The following is a 23,689-nucleotide window of genomic DNA, read 5'->3' as shown; positions in this document are numbered from 1 at the left end:
AATAGACAGATGAGATTTATTATTTCAAATGTAGGATTTTTTTTCTGAATTCATTTCAAATGGAGGGTGTTGTCTGACAATCTGTTTGCTTTTTTTGTTTCCTCTCACTACTTTAAATAGTTTCACTCAGAGGCTAGAAAAAGGCATGCTTTTTACTTTCTAACTTAAGAGTGATAGTATGTTTATCTATTTATTTTTATAAATATATACAAATAAATACACACCAGTCTTTATTATAGAGTAGGTGATGACCAGACAGACTGTACCGTCTTCTATTAAGAAATTATTTGCAAGACCTCTACTCTTAGTACATTTCATATTAATTTGTGAGATTTTTTATTTATTTATTTTTATTTTTTTTTTGTCAGTAAATTATTTGTTTTTAATGTTTTCTTATTGTGATTCAGCCAATTTGTGATCAAGTCCTTTTAGAGGCAACTTTATTGCTGACTCTTGCATGGGGTGACTTGGCTATACTATTGTCTCACTTTGCCTCCTCGGATATTCAACCACAATTCAAGGATCCTCGTGCTTTTCGATGCTTCTCACTTTCAAAATGGAAAAAGATTTCAAAACATCTCAACCAAAAATCTTTCATTGCCGTAAGTCGTTTTTTTTTTTATCTGTCTTGTTATTAGATGAAATTTAGATTGCTTGAAGCATGTATACAAAGGTAATTTCTAGAAGGTAATACGATGCAGACGTATAATGGATCAACACAAGTTGAAGCAAATTGCTATGCAGATTCACTTTTTATTAACACTTTATATATGTACTAGCAAAAGTACCCATCATTGACTGGGTTTAAAAACAGCCTACAGAAAATGGACTCTGATTTATGAAAGTACTAGCGTTGCCCGAGTGTTCGGAGGTAAATCAAAACTCGATTGGGGGGTTTAAAATAATTTTAAAAAAAGTTTTTGGTAGGTGAGTATGAGGATTGAACCCGAACCCTAGAGGCAAATTTGGAAATTAAAGTGTGAAAAAAAAACGTATGCCATTAACCAGTAGGCCACCGTGCGATACTTAACGGAAACACGTTTGAATTTATTTAATTACTTAGATTTGGCAGGTGCATGTTTTAATGACTTAATGAGGTCAACTTTGACTGCGGGGTTTTTATTTTTATTTTCCCAAGATGTGTGTTGGGGGGGGGGACCAGCTCCCCTTGTCCAATTTGAATAGCAATTGTTTGATACAAGGAAAATATTTCCACATTGATCAAAGCTGATTGCTTTCGGACATTTCCAGCGATTGCCACCGGAAAAATATCGCCAGAATTAGTGTCGCTTTTATTATAGGAAAAAGCCGAATCCACATGCGGCGAGCAAAGACTGTTGAATATTTATCTTCCCGAAGTCGAGCAAATTAAATAGACAGGCGAGCTCAATTGTTAACTCGGAGATATTATGATTTATATGTGATATAAACAGTTTTAAGACGTTGCGAGCCAACTGACCGCTTCTCTGAAAAAAGCCTTTCTTGGACATACACAAAAAGCGAACATACACACACATTTTCGCTATTATATATATAGATGTATGTATGTATTGTTATTGGTTTTAAGTATTTTTTTTCTATGCTTGCATTGTGTTGTGTCAGTATGATTAGATGGAAGTTCCACATTGTATATTTCAGGAAATTTTCCTTTTTCACATATACATCTAATTTTAGTTCCAACATACATACGGTGGCTATTTTAAACATGAGCAATTTCACAGAAATTGAAAAGGACATGAAATTAATTTTATTTTGTTTTAAAATCTATTATTTCTATTCTATTTATATACAAACTCCTTATAATTTTCTGTAGCACAGCAAACTGTAAATTGTTTAAAACACACAAGGAACTCTCTTTTGAAATACACCAGAATAATAGCTGTGTGATGAAACAATCTTGTGAACTTAAAATAAGGAGATTCCCATAAGCCTTAGTCTTGTATAGGTAGGAGGAAAACAGTTAGTAGGAAGTGAGTTCCACTAGCTGCAGTTCTTGGAATAGGATTACAATGAATGAATCAAAATAGCAAATTGTTGAAGATCTCTGAACCATCGAGATAAACAAGCTGGAACAAAGGAAGCTGGGAATACATCAGACAATTTTGAAGAATACATGCCATAATAGTATTTATAAAAAAAGACAGACTAGTAACATCAAGTGTGAGAAGTTGCAGAAAAGAAGAAATTAATAAGGCTTAATTTAATAATTTGACCATATTTATTTTGAATCAGATTTTTGATTCAACTTTTTAATAGATCTTATGACTTTGTTTTATTTTAACTATTGAACTTATTTGATGTTTTGTGAAAGAAATTTTCAAGAAGATCAATTAATCTTATGTGATGTTGTTTTATATTGTTAAATGTTCATGTTTATTTAAAATATTTATTTAAAGTATTAATATATTTAAAATGTTAAAATTCATTTTTAATTAAACTATTGTTAAAATTAACATTTATTTAAGATATTAATTATTATTAAAAATATTTATTTAAAATATTGTTAAGATAAACATTTATTTAAATTATAAATTATTATGAAACATATTTATTTAAAATATTAATATATTTAGATAAAATATTAAAATTATTTTTGGTTCAAATATATTTTTGCATTTCAGAATCTACTGCAGCTTCAAATAATCAAGGCATCACAATTATTTCTTGATTCTGTAACTGAAGAAGAAACTGCTCAAGTGTGTAATTTTGTTGAGTCTGTACTTGATCCAGAATCACCAGATGAAGTCATGGATCAAATAGTTAGGTTTTCACAGTTCTACACTGTAAGTTCATTTCTTTTATTCAATTTTAAAAATCTCATCTCAAAATGTAAAGTTTGATCTATGCTAATCTTCTTTTATGTAAAGTTATTTATATATTTATACAGGATTAACTCCTAAACTAATTAACCAATATATGAATTTTATAGCACAGCTGTGAGGTGTAAAAGGTTGCAATGTGAGTCATATTTAGTTTTAGTTTTATGCAAAGGAGGAAAAAAGGAAGTGAAAGCTTTTTGTGAAAATTCAGATAAAAACCCAATGTTTGTGAAATTTAAACAATGCAGGGCTCTATTGATAAATTTATCTTTAGTTGACCTTTGACAACTAAATATTTTCGTTTACTAGCCAAATAGAAAAGTTACTAGCCAAACCCCACATGATTTTTAGAATATGATATCTTCATTCTGTTACGAGTATGTAAATCATAAAGTTTTCTGGGTTTTTTTTGTTTGTTTTTTTTAATAAGTGTAATTCTAAATATACAACAAATTTTATGTTGATACCCGAAGGTATAAAGATTCTTATTTCTTCAGATATTTTTTTTAAACAGCCTTTGTTTAAAAAAAAGAGTATATTGTTCTATTAAACTTTTATTGTTTAAATAATTTAACTTTGTTCGTTTTATTATAAAAAAAAGCTGGAAAGATATTTTTCACTCAGTAATGAGCTTTAGAAGATTGTCAGTGAAAGAAATACAATCACCAAAAGATAATCGTTTCGTTATTTCTAGTCACCACTTTGAAAAATCACTCGTAAATGCGACTGTTTCACTTGCAATGTTGAGCTCTGTAATGCGTATTAATAAATATTCCTTCAGCTTTTCTTTATAATATTATAAAGAAATTTTAGGGGTTATAATATAGGCGCAATCTGCCATTTCAAAACTCAAATTATTTCAAATTTGCATTGAATTGGATTCATAAGCATTAGACACCAATTTAGTAAGATTCCTTGAAATTTCAATTTTCTCTTAAGATCTCTTAAGCTTAAACCTTAAATTTGAGACATTTTCTATAATCCAAATCAGGTAATGGATTTTGATCAAAATTAGAAAACATCTTCTGGACATTAGATTTTAGTATGATTATATGTTGATTATAATTTTTGTAAGGCGACATAAAAGTGGTACAAAACTGTTCTGGTGGGGGTATCCGTCCTGGGACGGGTATTAAAATTAAAAAAGAAAATGGTAATGTTAACAGCTTTATGTCTCCTCAAAAAGATTAAAATCCACATATATATGATAAACATGATGTCGACAAATCTTATTCCAATTTTCATTAAATCATTTTGATTCTATAAAAATATTTAAAATTTAAACTTAAGGGATCTTAATTTAAATTAAAATTAAAATTCAAGAAATATTGCTTAGTTGGTGTCTAATAACTCTGGATCAAATTTCATGCAAATCTGAAATATTTGAATTTTGAAATTAGCGCTTGCACTCATATTATGTTTACTGACAACCCTTTAAAATATTCCAAAGGAATTCAAATTTGAGGAACTCTTATTAATCCGTGCCTAATACCTATAGTTAAAATTTCAACAAAATCAATGTCAGAATTTTATTAAACGGTTTCTTAATACATTTTACCTATAGATTCAACAAAATAAAGCTCACATTACCTACTATTATGCATTGCATCTATATTCCCAAATTCATAATGATCAGTTAATTAGTTTACCCTGCACAAAAATATATAAACATACTTCTGTTTGTGTATGTACATACATAATATCGGGTGCCTTGTTAGTATATTATAAAATAACTTCTTTTTCTTGTTTTCATTATTATTACAACCATGAATTAAGCCATGACTGATAATATGTTACCTGAAAGCTCTTCATTTAAACTCCTCAGCCCAACATTCACAGGTAACATGAATTGGAACAAATACATGGAAGACATGAAAGTAATCTATCTCTCTATCATGCTAGAAAATTACTCACACCAGAGAGTATCCTATATTTCTACAAAGCCACCATTCACCCATGGAGTTTTGTTGGCACATGTGGGTTGGTGCATCTACCACTTTCACTCGTAGATAGGGTCAAAATAAGAGTCATCAATCTAATAGGTCCTGCATTATTGATCAAACTCAAAAATTAAAAAAAAAATTTTTATATGCTTTTATTACATCCTCATTTGCTGTCCCCCTCCCTTTTCATGTATATGTGTAATAATTGCTGAATTTAGAATGTTTCTTATTTCTGTTTCAGGATAATGGCTTAGCTATAAAAACTCCAAGGCAAGCAAGTTGGCTCTTGATCACTGCTAACCTACCATTACTTCTGCCACTTTTCACTGAAGAGCAACTTTACAGAATTGCAGAGATTCTTTTCCACACATTGAAGGATGACACTAAAAGGTAGAAAGCATAAATTAATCACATTAAATGAGTTCTTCTATAACGGAATTATTTTCTTTTTTTTTTCTTCTTTTTTTTTTAAATGACAGCCATTTTGAATATTTAAAAAAGGCAAAATGAGATTGTTTTAATAATCAAGTAAAGAAAACTGATCCACCTGAATCAAAGTTACATTTTAAAAATGGTGGTCAACTAACTAAAATAGTTTTTAAATCTTTAAAAAAAGAAACTTTCTTTTCTCTAAAACTTGAAATATTACTTTTATACACTGAATAATGAAATTAGAATCATATTCACTGTAGTTCTTGAATAGCATGTGAAACTCAATTTCAAAATAGTTCAAATTCAAACGTCTTATTTTCTTAAAGAAACTGATACTAAGATTTAATATAATAGATTTGCAATTTTTTGGTTATTTTAATTATTTAATTAACAAAAAGGTATTTATTTCGTATTCTAATTGACCATTGTTTTATGTTTTTGAATTTTTTAGATGAGGATTGATGATTCGTATTTAGATTATTCCGACTACTGTTCTTATCTTGGGTGAACAATGTTTTGATCGATGTAAAAAAATGGAGGTCAGCAAACTAAGAAAGTTTTAAAATTTTAAATAAAAATCTTTCTTTTCACTAAAACTTGAAATATTACTTTTATACATTGAATAATGAAATTAGAATCCTATTCACTGTAGTTCATGAATATTGTTATCTCAAGTTGCACTTGCAACTCTTAACCAATTTCAAAATATTTTGTAGTCAAAGATTCCATTTTCTAAAACAAACTGATACTGAGATTTAATATAATAGATTTGTATTTTTTGTTGTAAATTTTAATTAACGAAAAGATATTTATTTAACTTTTTTTATAATTCTTTTTCACCCCCAAAAAAGGCATATTACAACTTAGACACAAGAGACTACTAATTGGGATCATGTTGAGTAAGGAACTGTGGGGATTGAGCAGTGAGATGTCTGTTCACATTACATTTAAACTTCTGCTCGTAAGCAGGAAACAGGGAAGGAATTCCAAAATATAGCAGTCTGATTGAAGAAACTATTAGAAGGCTTTCCAGCGTCTAGGGACCTCAGCAGTGAAGGGGTGGGATTTTGCTAATTGTTGAGAGCATTTATGTTAAAGGGACACAAGTGCTACGAGTTAAATTTTAATCGACTATTTTATTTATAATTTTATATTTTTTTGATGAATTGATATTAACTGACATTTTTTTTTTGTTTTGTTCTGCTGTTAATTATTATCGAATATGTTTGTTTTATGATTTTAATTTGTAATTAATTCTTAAGCATTTTTTTATTTTTTAGTGCAAACCAGTTTGAAAGATCCTTGACTCAAAAACTGCTGAACGATTCTTCATTCCAAGAAATGAAGCATCTCCATTCCAGTCTTATCTCAGTTATTTTTTCCAAAATGTCCAACATGGCTGCCAAAAAAAAGTAAGGAATCCAAAATTTAAATTTTAGATTACGACAGGATTAAAACGCATTTTATTTTGTCCAGTAACCTTTTCTTAGTCTGCGTGTAGTGGCATGCACTCAAGTTTCTGCAAAAATTTGAGTAGCGGTCTATCAACTAGAACAACATTAAACTGACAAAGATGATAGATACAATTAAATGTGACTAGTTATATCTACCTTGAAAAATTTTGAAGGTGTAGAACGTTGTCCTGGGGGTTGGGGAGATACATAAAATCAAGTCCAGACTGTTTTCATCTCAAAATGCTCATGCATATGATATTGTTTTTATGCAGTTGAGATTGATAGGTGAAAAGATCAGATCAATGTGGCTTATATCGGCTAAGCTTTAGGACAATCTGTTCAAATTAAAAAAAAATATATATCTTTGCTTCACATTTACATCTGTGTGTTTCTTTTTCTTCTTCTCTCTCCTTCTTTCTCTCTCGTTTTGACAAGGAAAACATTGTAATTTAGTTGGAGTCCTAATATGGTTGATGGTCTCAAAATGTCCCACAACACATAACAACTTTCTGACAAGTGATAGTGTCATACTTTTATGCTTCAAGCAATACCAGGCTCCTTGTTAGTATATTATAAAATAATTTCTATTCTTTGTTTCTATTATTACAACCAAAAATTAAGAATTTGAAAATAAGCAGTAGTTAAAATATTTCAGCTGAGAATAAATTTTTAAAAACAAGATAAAAATAAACACTTTTTCCCCGTTTTTGTTATTTTTCCTCACTTTTTACCCCGGAATTAATTTGCTTTCAGGTTTAAGTCAGCTGCAAAGAAGCCAAAAATATCCACAGTTGAAATTTCAGAAATATTTGCCAAATTGGGTGATGGAACGGTAAATTGGTGTCAATCGCAAAAGTAAGACATTTAAACATTTTCTTTTCTACTAATTCTTGCATTCTTTGATATGACGGAAACAAGTTGGAAATCCCATGTTTTCCTTTGGTTTGATATCAAACCATTTATTCAAGATCTGCTATCTTAATGTGGTTCTGTTCTGATTTAAAGCTTGGTTTTCTTATATATACTATAAGAGGTACCTGGCATTGCCCAGTATTAAACGTAACGTTAAATTTCTGTAAAAAAAAAAAAAAAAAAAATGAAGTAAAACAAAAAACAAAGAGAAACTGAGACAGAAGTATTATGTTTTTTTCTAAACGGTTCACTTATTCTAAGTAAAAAAAATACTCAAGCTGAGATCGAAACTAAAACTATAATCTAAAGACAGTAAGTCAAATACGATAACAATGAGACCAGCTTGCCACAATCTTTAAAATGTGTTTTCAAACTTTGTCCTGTAACAAACAATGATCCATGTTTATTAATTTTTCAATTTTGACCACTTAGAAGCCCCTTTTTTCAGATTAAAAAGTTTTCCACACGTCTGAATACCCTATGTACCAAATTTAAAGTCTGTAGATAAAAACTCATTGAATATATAGGTTGAGAAGTGTCCTCTCTCACACACGCACATTCTCACTTTTATAGAGATATATATGAGGAGCGTTCAATAAATGATGCCCCTGACCTACTTCACAAAGGAGTAGAGCAACACAACTTAGCACAGTTATTAATTATTCTCTACAAAGGAGGAACCACCCAGAGTTAATCATTTCTCACACCATTTAATGCAACTCGTGATACCGTTTTTGTAGAACACCTCAGGTTGGTCTTCCAGCCATGACATGACTTTGAAAATCAAAGCTACATCATCTGAGAAATGCTTTTCTTTCAAAACCAACTTCATGGCTGGGAAGAGGTAAAAGTTGGAGGGTGCAAAGTCAGGAGAGTAGGAGAAGGATTTTTTGCCACATGCCCTCACTTTTAATCTGACGACGTACACGTGGACCGGAGAATTGTTGTGCAGGAGAAGGATACCTTTGCTGATCTGTTTGCCTCTTGATAGCTTCTTTTAATTTCCTCAAAAGTGAAGCATAATAAATATACTCCTGTAATTGTGGTATTCTTTGCTTTCAGTAAACTGAGGATGACCTTGCCAGTAGAGGACAGCACCTTTGTCTTCTTTGGAAATGATGAATCCAAGTGCTTCCACTGCATTAATTGGACTTTAGTCTTCGGATCATAGTGATAGACGCAGGTTTCATTTGTGTAATCAGTCTTTTGAACAACTTTAATTTGTATCCTCAACACGTTCTTGCTTCTGAAAAAAATGTCATCAGCCTGGGAATCCATTTGGCGGACACCTTATTTGTTTGCAAATGGTCAGGAATGATAGTTTCCACAGAGCCTGTACTAATGTTCACTTCTTGGCCTGTTTTGCAAATAGTCATGCATCAATCTTCTAAAATGGCAGCCTCAACTTGACTAACAGATGCTCCATCAATGGCAAAATGTGGGTAATCATATCTGGGAGCTGTTTCCACTGATTTCCGGGCATGTTTGAATTTACAATGCAAGAGTTTTGATGGGGAATCATTACTGTACATTTCTTTCTTTTCATCGAAAGTCTTCTGTGGTGTGTGTCCTTTCAAATACAAAATCCAGATCACTGCACAACACGCAACAGTTTCCATTTTGCACCTGACTCAGTTTAGAGACTTGTAAATCAGAAACCACAATTATTTCAGATCTGTAACATCTTTTACATGCTCTTGAACGTCATTCATGTCTCTAAAGTGATCGATTTCTCTAACATGCTCTTTCTCCTTTTTATAGTTTTTTTTCTTTATTGGTGACGTCATTTCACATGCATTTGCATTTCTGCATCCGCACTGTGTTACAAATTGATTGTGCTTGTGTAGAATAATAGGATTTAAAAAAAAAATACTTTTTAGGTAAAAACACTTATGTACTTACGTGTCATGTCAAAATTAGTAAAAATTTTACAAATGAAAAATGATCAAGCGTAATATAATAATAGATATTACCATTTTATATTTTGAAATAACAGGTTTTAATGGAAATCAAGGGAGATGATTCAAAATCATAAACTGTAGTTACCTACCCTGGATTTTTAGAACTCTTCAACAGTAACAAATATGATGAATCTCTATAATTTAATAAAGTTGATTGTTACTTGTAATTATCTTCCTACTCCATAATTTTTCGTAATATTTTGAATTTTTACTAATTCTGACATGACATGTAAGTACATAATAATAGTTTTTTTACCATGACTGATCATCTGGATAGAGAAATCCATGCTCAAGGAAGTTAATGGCACTAATATTTTGGATTGTAACTCTTACGTTCAAGCGGCAATATGCCTTATTTGGGGTAAAAGACCAGAATTGAAAAATTTAAAAGCAGAAATGTATTTTGTTTTCAGGAAAGCAGGAAAACGTCTCGCAAATCTTGGGGAAAGTATTTGTTCATTATTTGAGTCACCCCCTCTCTCTAACCCAATGGGTCAGTACATCCAGCAACATTCAATCACTTATATCCAAGTAAGTAAATACACATTTTCTCTTGTTTTGTTTTTTATTGTTTAGCATACTCTAAAATGACTGGAGGTTTATTGTCACCTGATGATATCTTTTTAGACTGAAACAGTAAATTTATTGTATTGACTTATCGTAATTTACCTAAATTGAATAAATAATATTTTGCTCTTTTTAATTGAACACTCGACAACCTTGTTGAAATACAACAGTTTTTTACTTTTGGATATTTTTAACCTGGAATAAATATACACTTTTTATTTGTTTTTACAATACAATAAAGCTTATACGAATGCTTAGTCCATAATCTACAAACTGAACTTTTATATAAAGTATATCGCCTTTAATGGTCTCTAGTTACTAATGATTAGCCGACCAAAACATACTCATGACTGTGTAGCGACATTTAATGCTCATGTAAAAACAAATAAAAAATATGTAATGTCTTCCTTCAGTATTGAGCACTCTTGTATTAATCTTGTTAAAACTTCATTGCCTCTGGAAAATATTAACCTGGAATTATATATTTCATGTATCCATAAAAAATATAAGAAGATATAATTGAAATAATAAAAGAAATAAAATAATTTTACATGGTCGTGATGCAGTCTAAAAAATAATGCAACTCATAATCAGTCAACGTTTTCTTTATTCTCTCACTGTCTCAGATGGTTGCCATACGTCGATTCCCTTTCGACACGAACACATTCTGCCTTCTGACATCAACATAATTCAGCTCTATTTTAGGTTTTTTGCCATCACGCATATGCAAATTGCATACCGTTCAAGAACTTGGCACCTTGAGATTTCGTTCACAAACATATATATATACACACACGCATGCATACACACACATTTTACTCTGTGACATCACCACTAGCTATCATCTCGAGGCCTTGAATTGAATTGCGCTACAGCTGGGCCTGCCTATGCCCACACACAATGTATGTTGCCACAAATTCTTTTGGCAACTGGCAAGTGAGATGTCCCGCAGTACCTTTGTATATTAATTTTCTGCACTGCTCAATATATATTGCCATAAATGTATTTTCATAACTTACTATATACTTTTATGAAAATAAATTTCCCATTGTTATGTCGATTGTATATTAATGTGAAATAGTTACTTTGTTAATTATTAAATATAACAAAAAATGGTTGAAAAAACAATTTATTTTTGTACAAAGATGAAAGAAAAGGGGATATTTTTGTCTTTTTCATGGCAGTTGTTAACGTTATCATCATAAATTAGTTTTAAAAATAAGAAAAAAATGTATATATTTAATTATTAACAGAAAACTTTCATTATTTCATTTTGTGCAAACTTCATTTTTTTTTTTTTAAGAATTTATTCAAAAGTAATCTGTTTTAATAGTATGTAAATGTACGCATACAAAAACATAACCAAAAAAAAAAACGGAAGATACCATTTTTAATTTTTAATCTTTTTTCAAAATCACTTTAATCGACATTACTGCTGCTGATAATATTAATATGAAGAAAAACTGATAAAATAGAAGAATCAAATCATGAATGAATCATAAAGAGTATTAAGTTATTAAACACTGTTTAAAAGAAAATATACAAATAAAGTGTAGCATGGATTGTTTTGTAAAGTTTCCTGTCAATAACATCATCAACATTCTGATCCACATCTGGCATCAATTGAAATGAATGGCTCTCGTCTTCAGGAGGCCTCAAGTTTTGACAAGCTTCTGGGCTTGACCATTACTCCTGATCTTAAATGGAACACGTACATCAAATCTGTTGCCAAGGCCGCTGGAAAAATGGTGGGATCTTTCTATCGATCCGGTAGATATCTCACTGCTGATGCAATTCTCTATCTATATAAGAGCCAGGTACGTCCAAGGATGGAATACTGTTGCAACATCTGGGCAGGAGCTGCTAGAAAGGACTTGTCCTGCCTTGATAGAGTTCAAAATAGACTTCGTAGCCTCGTAGGAGATGTCCTTTTCTCTTCCCTGCAACCTCTATCTCACAGAAGAGATGTTGCGAGTTTGTCTCTGATGTATCGTTATTTTCATGGAAAGTGTTCAACTGAGCTTCAGTCTATGGTCCCCCCTCACCTAACTTTCACAAGAAACACTCGTCTAGCTGAAAACACTATCAGTAATTCCCCCCACTCTTTATCTGTGCCTAAACCTAAACGTAGATTCTATGAACAAAGCTTCTTTCTTAGAACTGCACGCCTGTGGAATTGTCTTCCGTTTTCCTGCTTTCTGGCTGACTACAATATGATTGTGTTCAAGTCTAACGTAAATAAGTTCTTGATGAGCCATTACATATAAGTTATCAAATTTACCGAATTTTCATTACTAATGATTACTATATTGTCCAATTTCTACTGTACACGCTTTAATCCTTATACTTGAGTGGCCTCTTGGCCTTGATAATGTGGTGATGCCTATGTAAAAAAAATAAAATAAAATAAAAAGATATCTCAAGGTTGAATATATATATACATAGCCTATTTGAAAATATTTTCCTGTATCATCGGATCAAGTAAACCTAATTTGATTTGATATAATACAGTTTCGCATTCATTCGCATACTAACACATATACACGCATATATATATTCCAAGTTCAGAATATTAAAAAATAAAACCCAATGAATTTAACTAAGTTCATATAAGTGACTAATATAAGAGCAAAATATACTTTATTTATATTCAAATAAACATTTCTAATGTCGTTACAATGTTCAAGTCAGTTCTCTGATACCAGTTTACAAAAATTCTGGCGAAAGAACTGACCCAGTAAATTATCGCCTCATTAGCCTCCTCCCACTTTTCGCCAAAATATTTGAGTCCATAATTAACCAAACTCTAGTCCATTACCTTACAGATGCTAAACTTCTGACAGACCAACAATATGGATTTAGGCAAGCCCGTTCCACAACAGACATCCTAACTATAATCTCTGAGCGTATATACCATTCACTTGACAAAGCAGGGAAGGGTAGAGTGGTAGCTCTAGATATATCTAAGGCTTTTGACAGGGTATGGCATAGTCTTCTCAGGAAAATCAGATCATATGGTATCACTGGAAGAATACTTAACATAATTAAATCCTTCTTAGATAAGAGAAAAATCCAGGTTGTCCTCGACGGTCATACATCTAAACAATATGATATAAATGCGGGAGTGCCTCAGAGATCTATTCTTGAACGTCTATTATTCCTAATATTCATAAATGACCTCCCCGACAAAATTGTCTGTGAGATGGGTATATATGCTGATGACACCACGCTCTATAACAGACATGACAGGAAAACAAATATATTTAAAGAAATGGCAGAAACACTAGAGGACGACCTCCAATCTGTAGTGGAATGGGGACAAAAATGGATGGTCACATTCAATGCTCCAAGACTAAGCTGGTTTCCTTCAATAACTACAAGAAACCTTCTCTACCACCAATAGCAATGGCCAAATACTCTTTATCTGAAAGTACATCTTTTAAACTCCTCGGCCTAACGTTCACAGAAAACCTGAGTTGGAAAAATTACATTGAGAGCATTGCCAGGACCGCTGCAAAAAAGGTAGGTTCTCTCTACCGTGCTAGAAAGCTACTAACGCCCGAAAGTATCCTGTACCTCTATAAGGCCACCATTTGCCCATGTATGGAGTATTGTTGTCATATTTGGGCTGGTGCATCTGCTACTAGTCTCTCACACCTAGACAAGGTTAAAAAAAAAGTCACCAACCTAATAGGTCCTGAACTGTCATCTAAGCTTCAGCCTCTGTCCCATCAACGAAATGTAGCATCCCTCTGCCTGTTCTACAAGTACTTTAATGGTGGAGTCTCTGACGAACTGCAAGCACTTGTACCCCCTCAACGTAAACACCCTCGACAAACCCGACAAGCAGCAAAATCCCACCCCTTCACAGTTGAGATCCCTAGATGTAAGAGAGCCTTCTATTCCGGTAGTTTCTACCCCAGAACCGCTAGACTTTGGAATTCCCTTCCAGGTTTCTGCTTCCCCAACTTTACTGATATGCAGAAAATCAAGTGTAACCAACATCTTGCTGCCCAACTCCCCACATAGTACCCCTGTAGCTTATGTCCCTAATAGTAGTCCCCTACATCAAAGTAGCAATGTAGCAATATACCTTGTTTGGGGTGAAAATGTAATAAAATAAAAATAAATTAATTCTAAATAACTAAAGATCTTATCAGACAATGCAAGTTACTTCTTTTAAACGTTTGAATACTCAGTAAAGATGAAAAAAAAACCCTGAATTACCCAGGCATCTTGCTGCCCAACTCCCCACATCGTACCCAGACATTACATTTTAAAAAAACAAAAAGAAGAGAAAAAGATAAAGGGTGTAATTCTACACATACACCCACGCAAAAGTTGAAAGTTTGTGTTAGATTCTGGCTTCCCTCCTTTTGTTTAGAGAAGAAAAAAGTAGGTTAACAAAAAAAATATTTTTTTATCTTTTTTAACTTCCTTCATATAAATCTTTCTTTTCTTTTTTCAATTTTTTCCTTTTATTGTATTGTTCTTTATTAATCTCATATAAGCCATTCTCAATTATAGTATAAATAACCGATTAATCTGATTAATTTATTATTTCTTTATCCATTTTGATTTTAACCATCATTTTTTTTTCTATTAATGGGCAATAATTATTATATAAAAAAAATGTAATTTAAAATTTTCTGTTTACTCATATTTAAATTTTCATATGTGATTATTCTTTTCATATCATACCTTTTTATTTTCAGTTATTATTAAGATTAAGCTTCTTTTCAAACCAATAGGAAAAATCTGAATTTCCTGTGTTTAATAATGAATTTTCTGATGGGAAAAAATACTGTTCAAGCAAAACAATGACTTGATAAGTGTTATTTAGACTTTCTGTGGGAAACAACAGTTAAGAGGTTTTATGTTGACTTTAGATGTGGTTGTACAGACACAAATGATACTGAACACTCAAATTCGACAGTTGTCCCAAAAAGCTTTAAAAAAGTCTCCAAATTTGTTTTTAATAATGGTAAAAATAGAAATTGTGTGAGCTAGCAATAAAAATTAAATTTGCATACATGATTAGTGAAGTTGAACACACACACCTCCACCTCTTATTGTATAGATGCCTATTTTTATTATCTCAAATGATTCTTTTTTTATCTTTCCCTGCCAGGTCTTACAGAGATTACCACTTCGATTTCTGTCATCCAATGACCAAACTCGTATCATCCTTGGTCTGCAGGTTTTGTTGGTTTGTAATCCAATGAGTGAACTTGTAGCTGCAGAAATTAGCAAGAAGCCATCACAGCAGTTGTGCCTAACTTCGCTTCAACACAGCATGGATTGTCTTCATACCCTTTTCCTCTCAAGTGGCAACCATTCTGTATTCTTATATCTCAAACCTGAGCCGTTCTTTGATTTTCTTGAAACGAGTTTCACCCAAGTTAAGCATGGATCGGTAAGTAACGAACAAAGTAACAAAATTATTTTATTTTATTTATTTAATTTTCTTCTTTTAAAGATTGTAAGGTTGGGTATTGGGCAGCCAAACCAGCTGCCAACATTGCCCTGCTTTTTATTGAAACTAACTGAGAGCTCTTTTTAGTATCTTCGTTGTTCCCTTAAGTGCAATTGTCTGGATCTCGTTTTGGATGCTATTCTCATAACATTTTGTCCGATGTAATATCTGGCCTTTTTCAGCTGCATCTCATTAAACTAAAAAATCTGCAAGGAATTTTGAACTGAACCTTTTATTTTATCCATACAGATAGATTGTTCTCGTTCTATCAGCCATGACAGAGCTGAAGTTTTAATTAATTTTTAATTTTATCCTTACTAATTGCCTATACTAAAGATTGAACCATCAGACTCCAGGAGATTGTTGCTTAGAATTGATTTACTTAGCACTTTATCCATTGCACCTGAAGAAGATTGGTGGTTACATTGGTCCAAACTTTGTGAAAATAAAATTCAAGATGAGACCCGTTTATCTAAATAAAACAATTTATCACTTTTTTTCACTCCATTACATAAACAAAAAGCAAAAGAAAAATACCAAACTTATAAAAATATAACAGGATTTACTTGTGTTTAAAAGTAATACGCCAAAATATGCACATACATTTAGCAGTTAACAAAGCCTCTTATAAATGAGCTCCAGGTCGCCATTTTTTTTTTGTTTTATTAGAGATCTTCTGGGATTCCCACTCCCCATTTTTGTTTTGTTAACGCCCTGACCTGCCAACTATCTCAGAAGACATATCCTTCCCTACATTCTTTTCACACCCCTGATAAGCCTCACTCCCACCAAAGAACTGACTCGCTTGTTTTTGGCAGTGGAAGACACTTGAAAATAGTGAGCAACTCATTTCTATCCCAATTGATTTGGAAGGATTTTACTAACCACCAAGCAGATTATTCCATTTTGCTGTATATATATATATATATATATATATATATATATATATATATATATTCATGAGAATAGACCAAAATGATAAGCAACTCCAATCTTACTTCACCCAATTTAAGTTCTGTGTCACATTTGTTGTGTAATTTTTTTCAGTATTTTTTGTAAAATTTATTATAATCTTTATCCATGAATAAATATAATCAAAAATGTTTTAATCATATGTGAATATATGAAAAACGGACTTATAACACATCATTCAATAAGTCTCCAGCATGACATGTACATGTCATTGTTAATTAAAAGAAAATGCATAATTATAAAGTACTAACCTTCAAATGGCGCATGTAAAAATTTTAACCCAATCAGATTATTACATTACAAATTTGTTATTTAAGCAAAGGTACTGCGGCAAATTTTCAAAACAACGGAAAATTTTGAATTTCTTGTGTTAATAAAGTATTGCTTTAGAAAAAATACTGTTCAATCAAAACAATGATTTTATGTTATTTGAACTCTTCTCTGTCAGAAACAACAGTTAAGAGTTTTTATGTTGATTTAAACATGGTTGTTCAGACACAAATTATGTTGAACACTCAGGTTGCCCATATTCAGCAGTTGCCCCATAAAGCTAAAAAATTTGTTTTGGCTGATGATAAATTGAATTGCTTGCATTTGCTGAGGAGTTGAAGTGTATTTAACATTTTGCGTGGACATTTGTCAATGAGAAAGCTGTTTTCAAAGTGAGTTCTGTGTTTTCTTACAGTCGATCACAAACAACATGCTGATAATTCAGAACATTGTTTTCAACTGCTTCGATGCAACAAAAAAAGAGTTTCCATCAATATATGACAATGGATGAAACATGGACCTATTTCATTGAGTGAACAAACATATGTGAAGATCGTTCAAAGCTACCAAATATCAACAGAAAATTTTGGCCGCCATATTTTGGAATGTGGAAGGTTCATTGATTATCTTGTGAACGAAACAACCATAAAATATTTTATAGCATTATTGGTGTGTTTGAAGGAAGAAATTGTTAAAAAACAGATACAAAAGAAGAAGAAAATGATTTTCATCAAGACATTGCGCCGTAAATCAATCGCAACGATGATAAAACTCCATGATTGCACTTCGACTCAATTCTGCATTCCTATTTTCTAAATCTGACCACCAGTGACTGCTGACTGCTTGAAGACTTCAAAAGAATGCTTCAGGGAAAGAGATACAGAAACTGATGCATATTAAAAGCCAAAAGTAAATCATTCAACAAAAGAAGCATTAAATCAATAGAGAAGTTTTGGAATTCATGTATAACTCTAGGAGAAACGATGTTGAGGAATAAAGTTGAATTTTGATTAAAAGTTGTTTTATTACTTAGGCCCGGGACTGAGTACTGTGTTATGTGCAGAGATTTTGTCTCCTTGAACAAAAAGAACTAGTCTGAATAGAGAAGAGATTGACCACATGTTGTCTCAAATGCGTCGGAGAGAAACTGATCTGAACTATTTTATTTACTTTGAAATGACAGTATTGAAAAGAAATATTTTTTTATTATTAATATAATAAAATAAAAAAAAAATTCAATTCATATTATTAAAATTATGGACCAAAATTCTAGCATATATTAACTGATTGATGGACAAACAACATTGTTACTTTTGCAATCATAGCAAAAAACTATTAGCTTCAGTCATATTTATGATCAACGATTGACTGCTTCGTCTCTATGTATTCAAAAATAAAAAAATAGGGCCAATGGAAGAATTAAAAAATTATTTTATTTCATAATAAATGAATGAAACCTTTAATGTTTCATATTGACCTTACATAGGTCAGTTTATTCTCTACATATAAAAAAAATTTATTGACTTTCTAATCATTCAGGTCGGAGTTCATACAGTATCGCTTTTAACCTCAATTCATCAACTGATTAAAGGAGCCTTTTTTATGCTTGTCAATGAACCAAAGACTTTTCCTGCTCTACAGTCATATATTTTAAAGGTAAGATATGCTTTTTATAGACTTACTAGCAAGGCTACTCAGCATTGGCCGGGCAAAGAGATTATATAAATTTAGTAACATACTTGGTTAAAATAACACTTTAAATTGAAGTGTTTTGACATTATAATCATTATGATGTAAGCGTCTTGTGACGTTCGTCAAAAGGCACTTATTTTTATCTGATTTATTTTATTTTCTTTCCAGTCACTAATTTGGGTTCTTGTTCAGAATTCAACTTAATTTAGAAAAACAAAAATACAGAAAAGTTTTTATGATGTACGCACCCATCATGGAATAAATGTGTCATATTCCAAAAAGTTATTTAAATTGATCAAGTAGTCTTGTTTTTTAACTAAGAAAATCAAATTTTATGAGTAAGAAAAGAGACTGCCTCACATAATCATCTTGGAAAAATAAAATAAAGGCAGATAATTCCATAATAATTCAAACTTGCAACATCAACCTTGTAATGCTAACAATTTCATATCAATTGCTTTAAATTGTTTAGAAATAATTTTCTTTATAAAAAAATATTTAATCAATTTACCTGATTTTTGGAATATGACATTTTCATTCCAGGATGAGTACGTAAATCATACAGATTTTTTCTGCATTTTTTGTTATTTTATTTAAGTTGAACTGTGGACTTGCTCCCTAATTTGATATTTGAAGGCCATCCGCTCAAGTATTACCTTCTCCGGATGGGATGGAGGGTTATCATTGCTATTTCTTCGGCTGTTGCTTAGTGTGTGACATACAGATTTAAAATAAAATGTTTATGAGTAAAAATTAAAATTTTTTCAAGTTATTAAAATAAATTACTGATAAGATTAAATTTTCAAAGCTAATGTTTGACTTAAAAGTAAATATTATTTTTTATTTGTTGTCCAGAATTAAAAAAGTGAAAATTTAAGAAACATTTGTATGATGTACAGGATCAAAATATCATATTCCAAAAATCTCACAAATGGATCAAGCAATTTTATTTTTAAATAAGCAAATTAAATTTTATGAGTATCGGAGAAGTGACTGTCTTGCCCATCATTTTGAAAAGAAATCTCAAGAAAAAAATGAGAGATCACTCAACAAGAATTCGTACTTATGAGATTTATATTGTAATGCCTACAAATTCCCATTAATCGCTTCAAAATGATTTTCTATATAAAAATAAAACTACTTGACCAATTTACATGATCTTTAGAATATGATATTTTTATTTTGTCACAGGTATGGACATCATGTAGTTTTTTTCTTTATATTTTGTTTTTTTAATATCGGGGGAATTCTGGACAAGAACCTTTTTTTTTTCAAAGTGTAAAGAATATTCTTTTTATAACACTTATTTGCACAATACAATTTCAAGTAAAAAATATTTGAAATAAAAAATCTGATGTATTATTTGGAAATAATCATAACAATTATGGATAACTTTGTAAACAGAATTTTGTTAAGCTGAATTGGTTTCAGCTGTTCTGTTGGAAACAACAGTTAAGAGGTTTTATGTTGACTTTAAATATAGGTATACAGACACAAATGATGTTGAACACTCGGGTCGCCCAAATTTGACAGCTGTCCCAGAAAGCTTTAAAAAAAAAAGTCCCCAAATTTGTTTTGGCTGATGATAAAAAAGTCCCCAAATTTGTTTTGGCTGATGATAAAAAAAAGCCCCAAAATTTGTTTTGGCTGATGATAAAAAAAAGTCCCCAAATTTGTTTTGGCTGATGATAAAAAAAAGTCCCCAAATTTGTTTTGGCTGATGATAAAAAAAAGTCCCCAAATTTGTTTTGGCTGGTGATAAATTGAATACCAGAAAAAAAAAATGGCTGGGGCATTACTTTGCATTCCCTATAAAAATAAATGGCTCCATCTCGTTTTGCTAATATTTCATTGTTTTAGGATTGACCCCTATTAATTGACTCCTATTAATGCAATAAACGTCAAAAGGAAATCTAGAAAATTACTTGTTCCAGAGAGTATCCTATATCTTTACAAAGTTATCATTCACCCATACATGGAGTATTCTTGCTCTTAGACAGGGTTCAAAAAATTTTCAAAATTGCTGCAAAAATAGGCAGGCTCTCTATACCATGCTAGAAAATTACTCATACCTGAGTGTATCGTAATATCTCTTCAATGCTACAATTCGCCCATGCATAGAGTATTGTCGCCATATCTGGGCTGGTGCATCTATCACTAGTCTCTCACTCTTAGATAGGGTCCAAAAAAGAGTCTCCAACCTAATAGGTCCTGCATTATTTACGAATCTCTAACCTCTGTTCCATCACCGCAATGTTGCATCCCTATTAAATGGAATAAAATACTTAGATGGAATGTGCTCTGATGAACTCTTAGCACTTGTGTCCCCTCGATGTACATATTCCCGAATTGCCCAACAAGCAGCAAAATCCCATCCCTTTATTGTTGAGGTTACTGGATGTATGAAAGCCTTTTTCTCTAATGGACTGCATGACTTTGAAATTCCCTCCTTGTTTCCTGCTTCTCTAAATATAATGTGAACAGACATCTCACTGCTCAACTCCCCACAGTTCCCTGTTAGACACAATCCCAAATAATAGCCCTTATGTTCCGAGTGACAATATGGCTTGTTGGGGATTTAAAAAGTAAAATAATAAAAAAGACGGCGACCGCTGAACAAACTGCGGTAGATAGCTACATGATTTCATATATTTGTTTTTAAATATCTTTAATATAAAAAAACACACCTCAACCTGCGTACGAATATATCATTATCATGTCATAGTTTAGAGAACCAAAATTTTGTATCCAGGTATTTTTTTTTTATCACCATGTTTTTCATTCCTTTTTATGTGAAACATGTACACTCATTTCTGATCAAGTAATTTTTTTTTTTTTTTTATTCCATCCACATTTATTGTTTTGTAGCTTTGTAAAGGTTTGAAAAAGGCTCACAAGAAGCTTAGCCAAAACCCCCAAAACATGGAAATTTTTGAAGAAAAATATTCTATCAAATATTTGCTTGCTACACTTTTGGCTGAAGCAATCGGGAAGGTATGTACATTTTTTTTTTGTGTGTGTTTGTTATCGCTTTCATTTCGTCACTTGAACAGCCTCTCCTTATGGAGATGAAAAAGAAGGGATGTTTTTCTTTGTTTTCCTAGTTCCCTAATTATAAAGAAATAAACAAATTCTCATTTGGAAGTGTCTAGAGGAATACAATGGAGACATTAAACCATCTTCTATTAGTCAAATTATCAATCTATTGGCAGTTTTTATTTATGATTTTTATTTCTTTCTTAATTTCTATTTGATAATTAATGAACTCTGGTTATTTTGTCTTCAGAGATTGACCAATCAGATTGAAATATTTTATTTACTTTGAAATGGCAATGAATATTGAAGAGAATTCATTTTTTTTAATATAATAAAATAAAAAAATTAAATTGCTATGATTAGAATTATGGGCCAAAATTCTCATATATATTGACTATTAAATTGTTTTCAATGCCAATATGTAGTTAAAGCAAAGTAAATTTTCAATTTTATTGATAACTAACAGGGGTGCCCGGCGTTGCTCGGGTGTTTGGAGGTGTATGCTGTGCAAAAAAAGCAAAAAAACAAAAAAATGGTTAATTTTTTAAAACTTTGACCCCTATTATGACCCCTTAAAATTTATTGTTTCGGGCTCAAATCACTTTATTAAGTTAGATCCATGTTCAAGGAACCTAAATCTAAAATTTCAAGTGTCTAGACCCAAAATTGTCGGAGGAGTTTGGTAGAGTTCTTAAAGGTCAAATCGTTGAAATTTTACCCCTTAACAGCCAAATTTCTGGCTGACACCCGTCACATCGATTTTCCCAAATCTCAGTACCCGGTATTTCAAATTTCGAGTCTATAGACTAAAGATTGACAGAGTTATTGCGTAGGGAAATGTACACAGACAGACAGACAGACACACAGACAGACAGACACGTTCACTTTTATAGATATATAGACTAGCAGGGAGACCCAACGTTATCTGGGATTGAATGATGATCAATGCATGTTTCATACTCCTATATTTTTATCTTCATCGAAATCAGTGAAATTGCCTATTTTTCAAACAAATAATTTGATTGCCTACTCTAGTTGGGGGCTCATCGTGGTGCACTGAGAGGGAGCTTTACATGCCTCCCTGCAGTTACTTAGTCCACAATACATTGTAGTCTACATTACACTGTAGAGAACCTACTGTTGATTTTATAAAATTATTTTATATGCAATGGCTTGAATTAAAATTTAAAATGCAAAATCAAGTATCATGCTTCAGTTGTGCTTTAAACAAATATTCATTTCGAAGGCACCTCCGTCATATCAAAGAACCTACTGTTTATTTTATAAGGGTGAGTTTTTTTGTTTCTGTGGTAATAAAACTTCTCAAATCCATTTGTAATGTTAGGTTTTATAAGTTGTTCACTTTGATCAAAATCGCCTGTTCCTTTTTTCATCAGATTATTTTGGTTATTGATACTTATCGAAAACATTCTGATACAAAACCTATCTAAGAACATTGTCAGGCACATAAAGTACCTTCATTTGAAATTTCCTAAAAATTGGCCCAACCATTTTTAAGTTCATAGGAAATGAACCTTCACTCACACACACACAAAGTTCCTTTTACATAATAGTATGGAATACATGTTTAGCCATTCATTTACCGTATATTTCGGCGTATAAGACGACCCTTAAAGTTAAAAAATCATCTTTTAAACCAATATTTCATATGATACCAGGTTTTGCAATCTCTAGCCTAGGCAAAAGAAACATGATTTCGTGATTTAGCAGTCGTCTTATATGACTGATATATGATAAATTTATTAAAATTTACTCCAATTTCGCCTTACGCCTATAGTTTTTATTATTGTATGTTTAAATACGCCTATAGTTTTTATTATTGTATGTTTAAATTCATGTTTTGAAACTTGACATAAATCATAAATCTATAATGTCTTACAAAAGCTATGATGATTTGGTTAAGGTAATGATTTAAGCTCTATTTATAAGTCCAAACAGCTTAGTTGATAGAACCTCAAACTGAAAATATCAAGGGATCAGTTCTGATTTCTGATCATGGCATTGGTTTTAATTGTTGAAATTTTATTATTAAAAAACGTTGTGATTGACAGACAAAATCTTTATGTAAGATTCTAGATTGTTCTTATATTCTATCTGAACTTTCCTCATTCTTTTACTAGACGATGAGAAAACA

At 31.5% G+C, this 23,689-nt stretch overlaps 1 protein-coding gene across 1 annotated transcript in view; it reads left to right on the top strand.

Annotated features, from left to right (window-relative positions):
* The window catches only part of LOC145277549 (unhealthy ribosome biogenesis protein 2 homolog), a 115,787-nt gene that overhangs the window by 61,953 nt on the left and 30,145 nt on the right, over window positions 1-23,689 (top strand). The window contains exons 13-21 of the mRNA XM_080129019.1: window positions 408-602; window positions 2,622-2,783; window positions 5,004-5,152; window positions 6,475-6,606; window positions 7,402-7,503; window positions 9,935-10,052; window positions 15,220-15,504; window positions 18,346-18,462; window positions 21,367-21,492. Of these exons, the coding sequence (XP_079985145.1) occupies window positions 408-602; window positions 2,622-2,783; window positions 5,004-5,152; window positions 6,475-6,606; window positions 7,402-7,503; window positions 9,935-10,052; window positions 15,220-15,504; window positions 18,346-18,462; window positions 21,367-21,492 (1,386 nt within the window). The remainder of the gene's footprint in view (window positions 1-407; window positions 603-2,621; window positions 2,784-5,003; window positions 5,153-6,474; window positions 6,607-7,401; window positions 7,504-9,934; window positions 10,053-15,219; window positions 15,505-18,345; window positions 18,463-21,366; window positions 21,493-23,689) is intronic.

This window comes from Euprymna scolopes, chromosome 6, assembly GCF_053919585.1.
Source record: "Euprymna scolopes isolate OS-2025 chromosome 6, ASM5391958v1, whole genome shotgun sequence".
In the NCBI taxonomy this organism is placed as follows: domain Eukaryota; kingdom Metazoa; phylum Mollusca; class Cephalopoda; order Sepiida; family Sepiolidae; genus Euprymna; species Euprymna scolopes.
The sequence above is the reverse complement of the archived record's forward strand: the minus strand, read 5'-3'. Positions and strand labels throughout refer to the sequence as shown.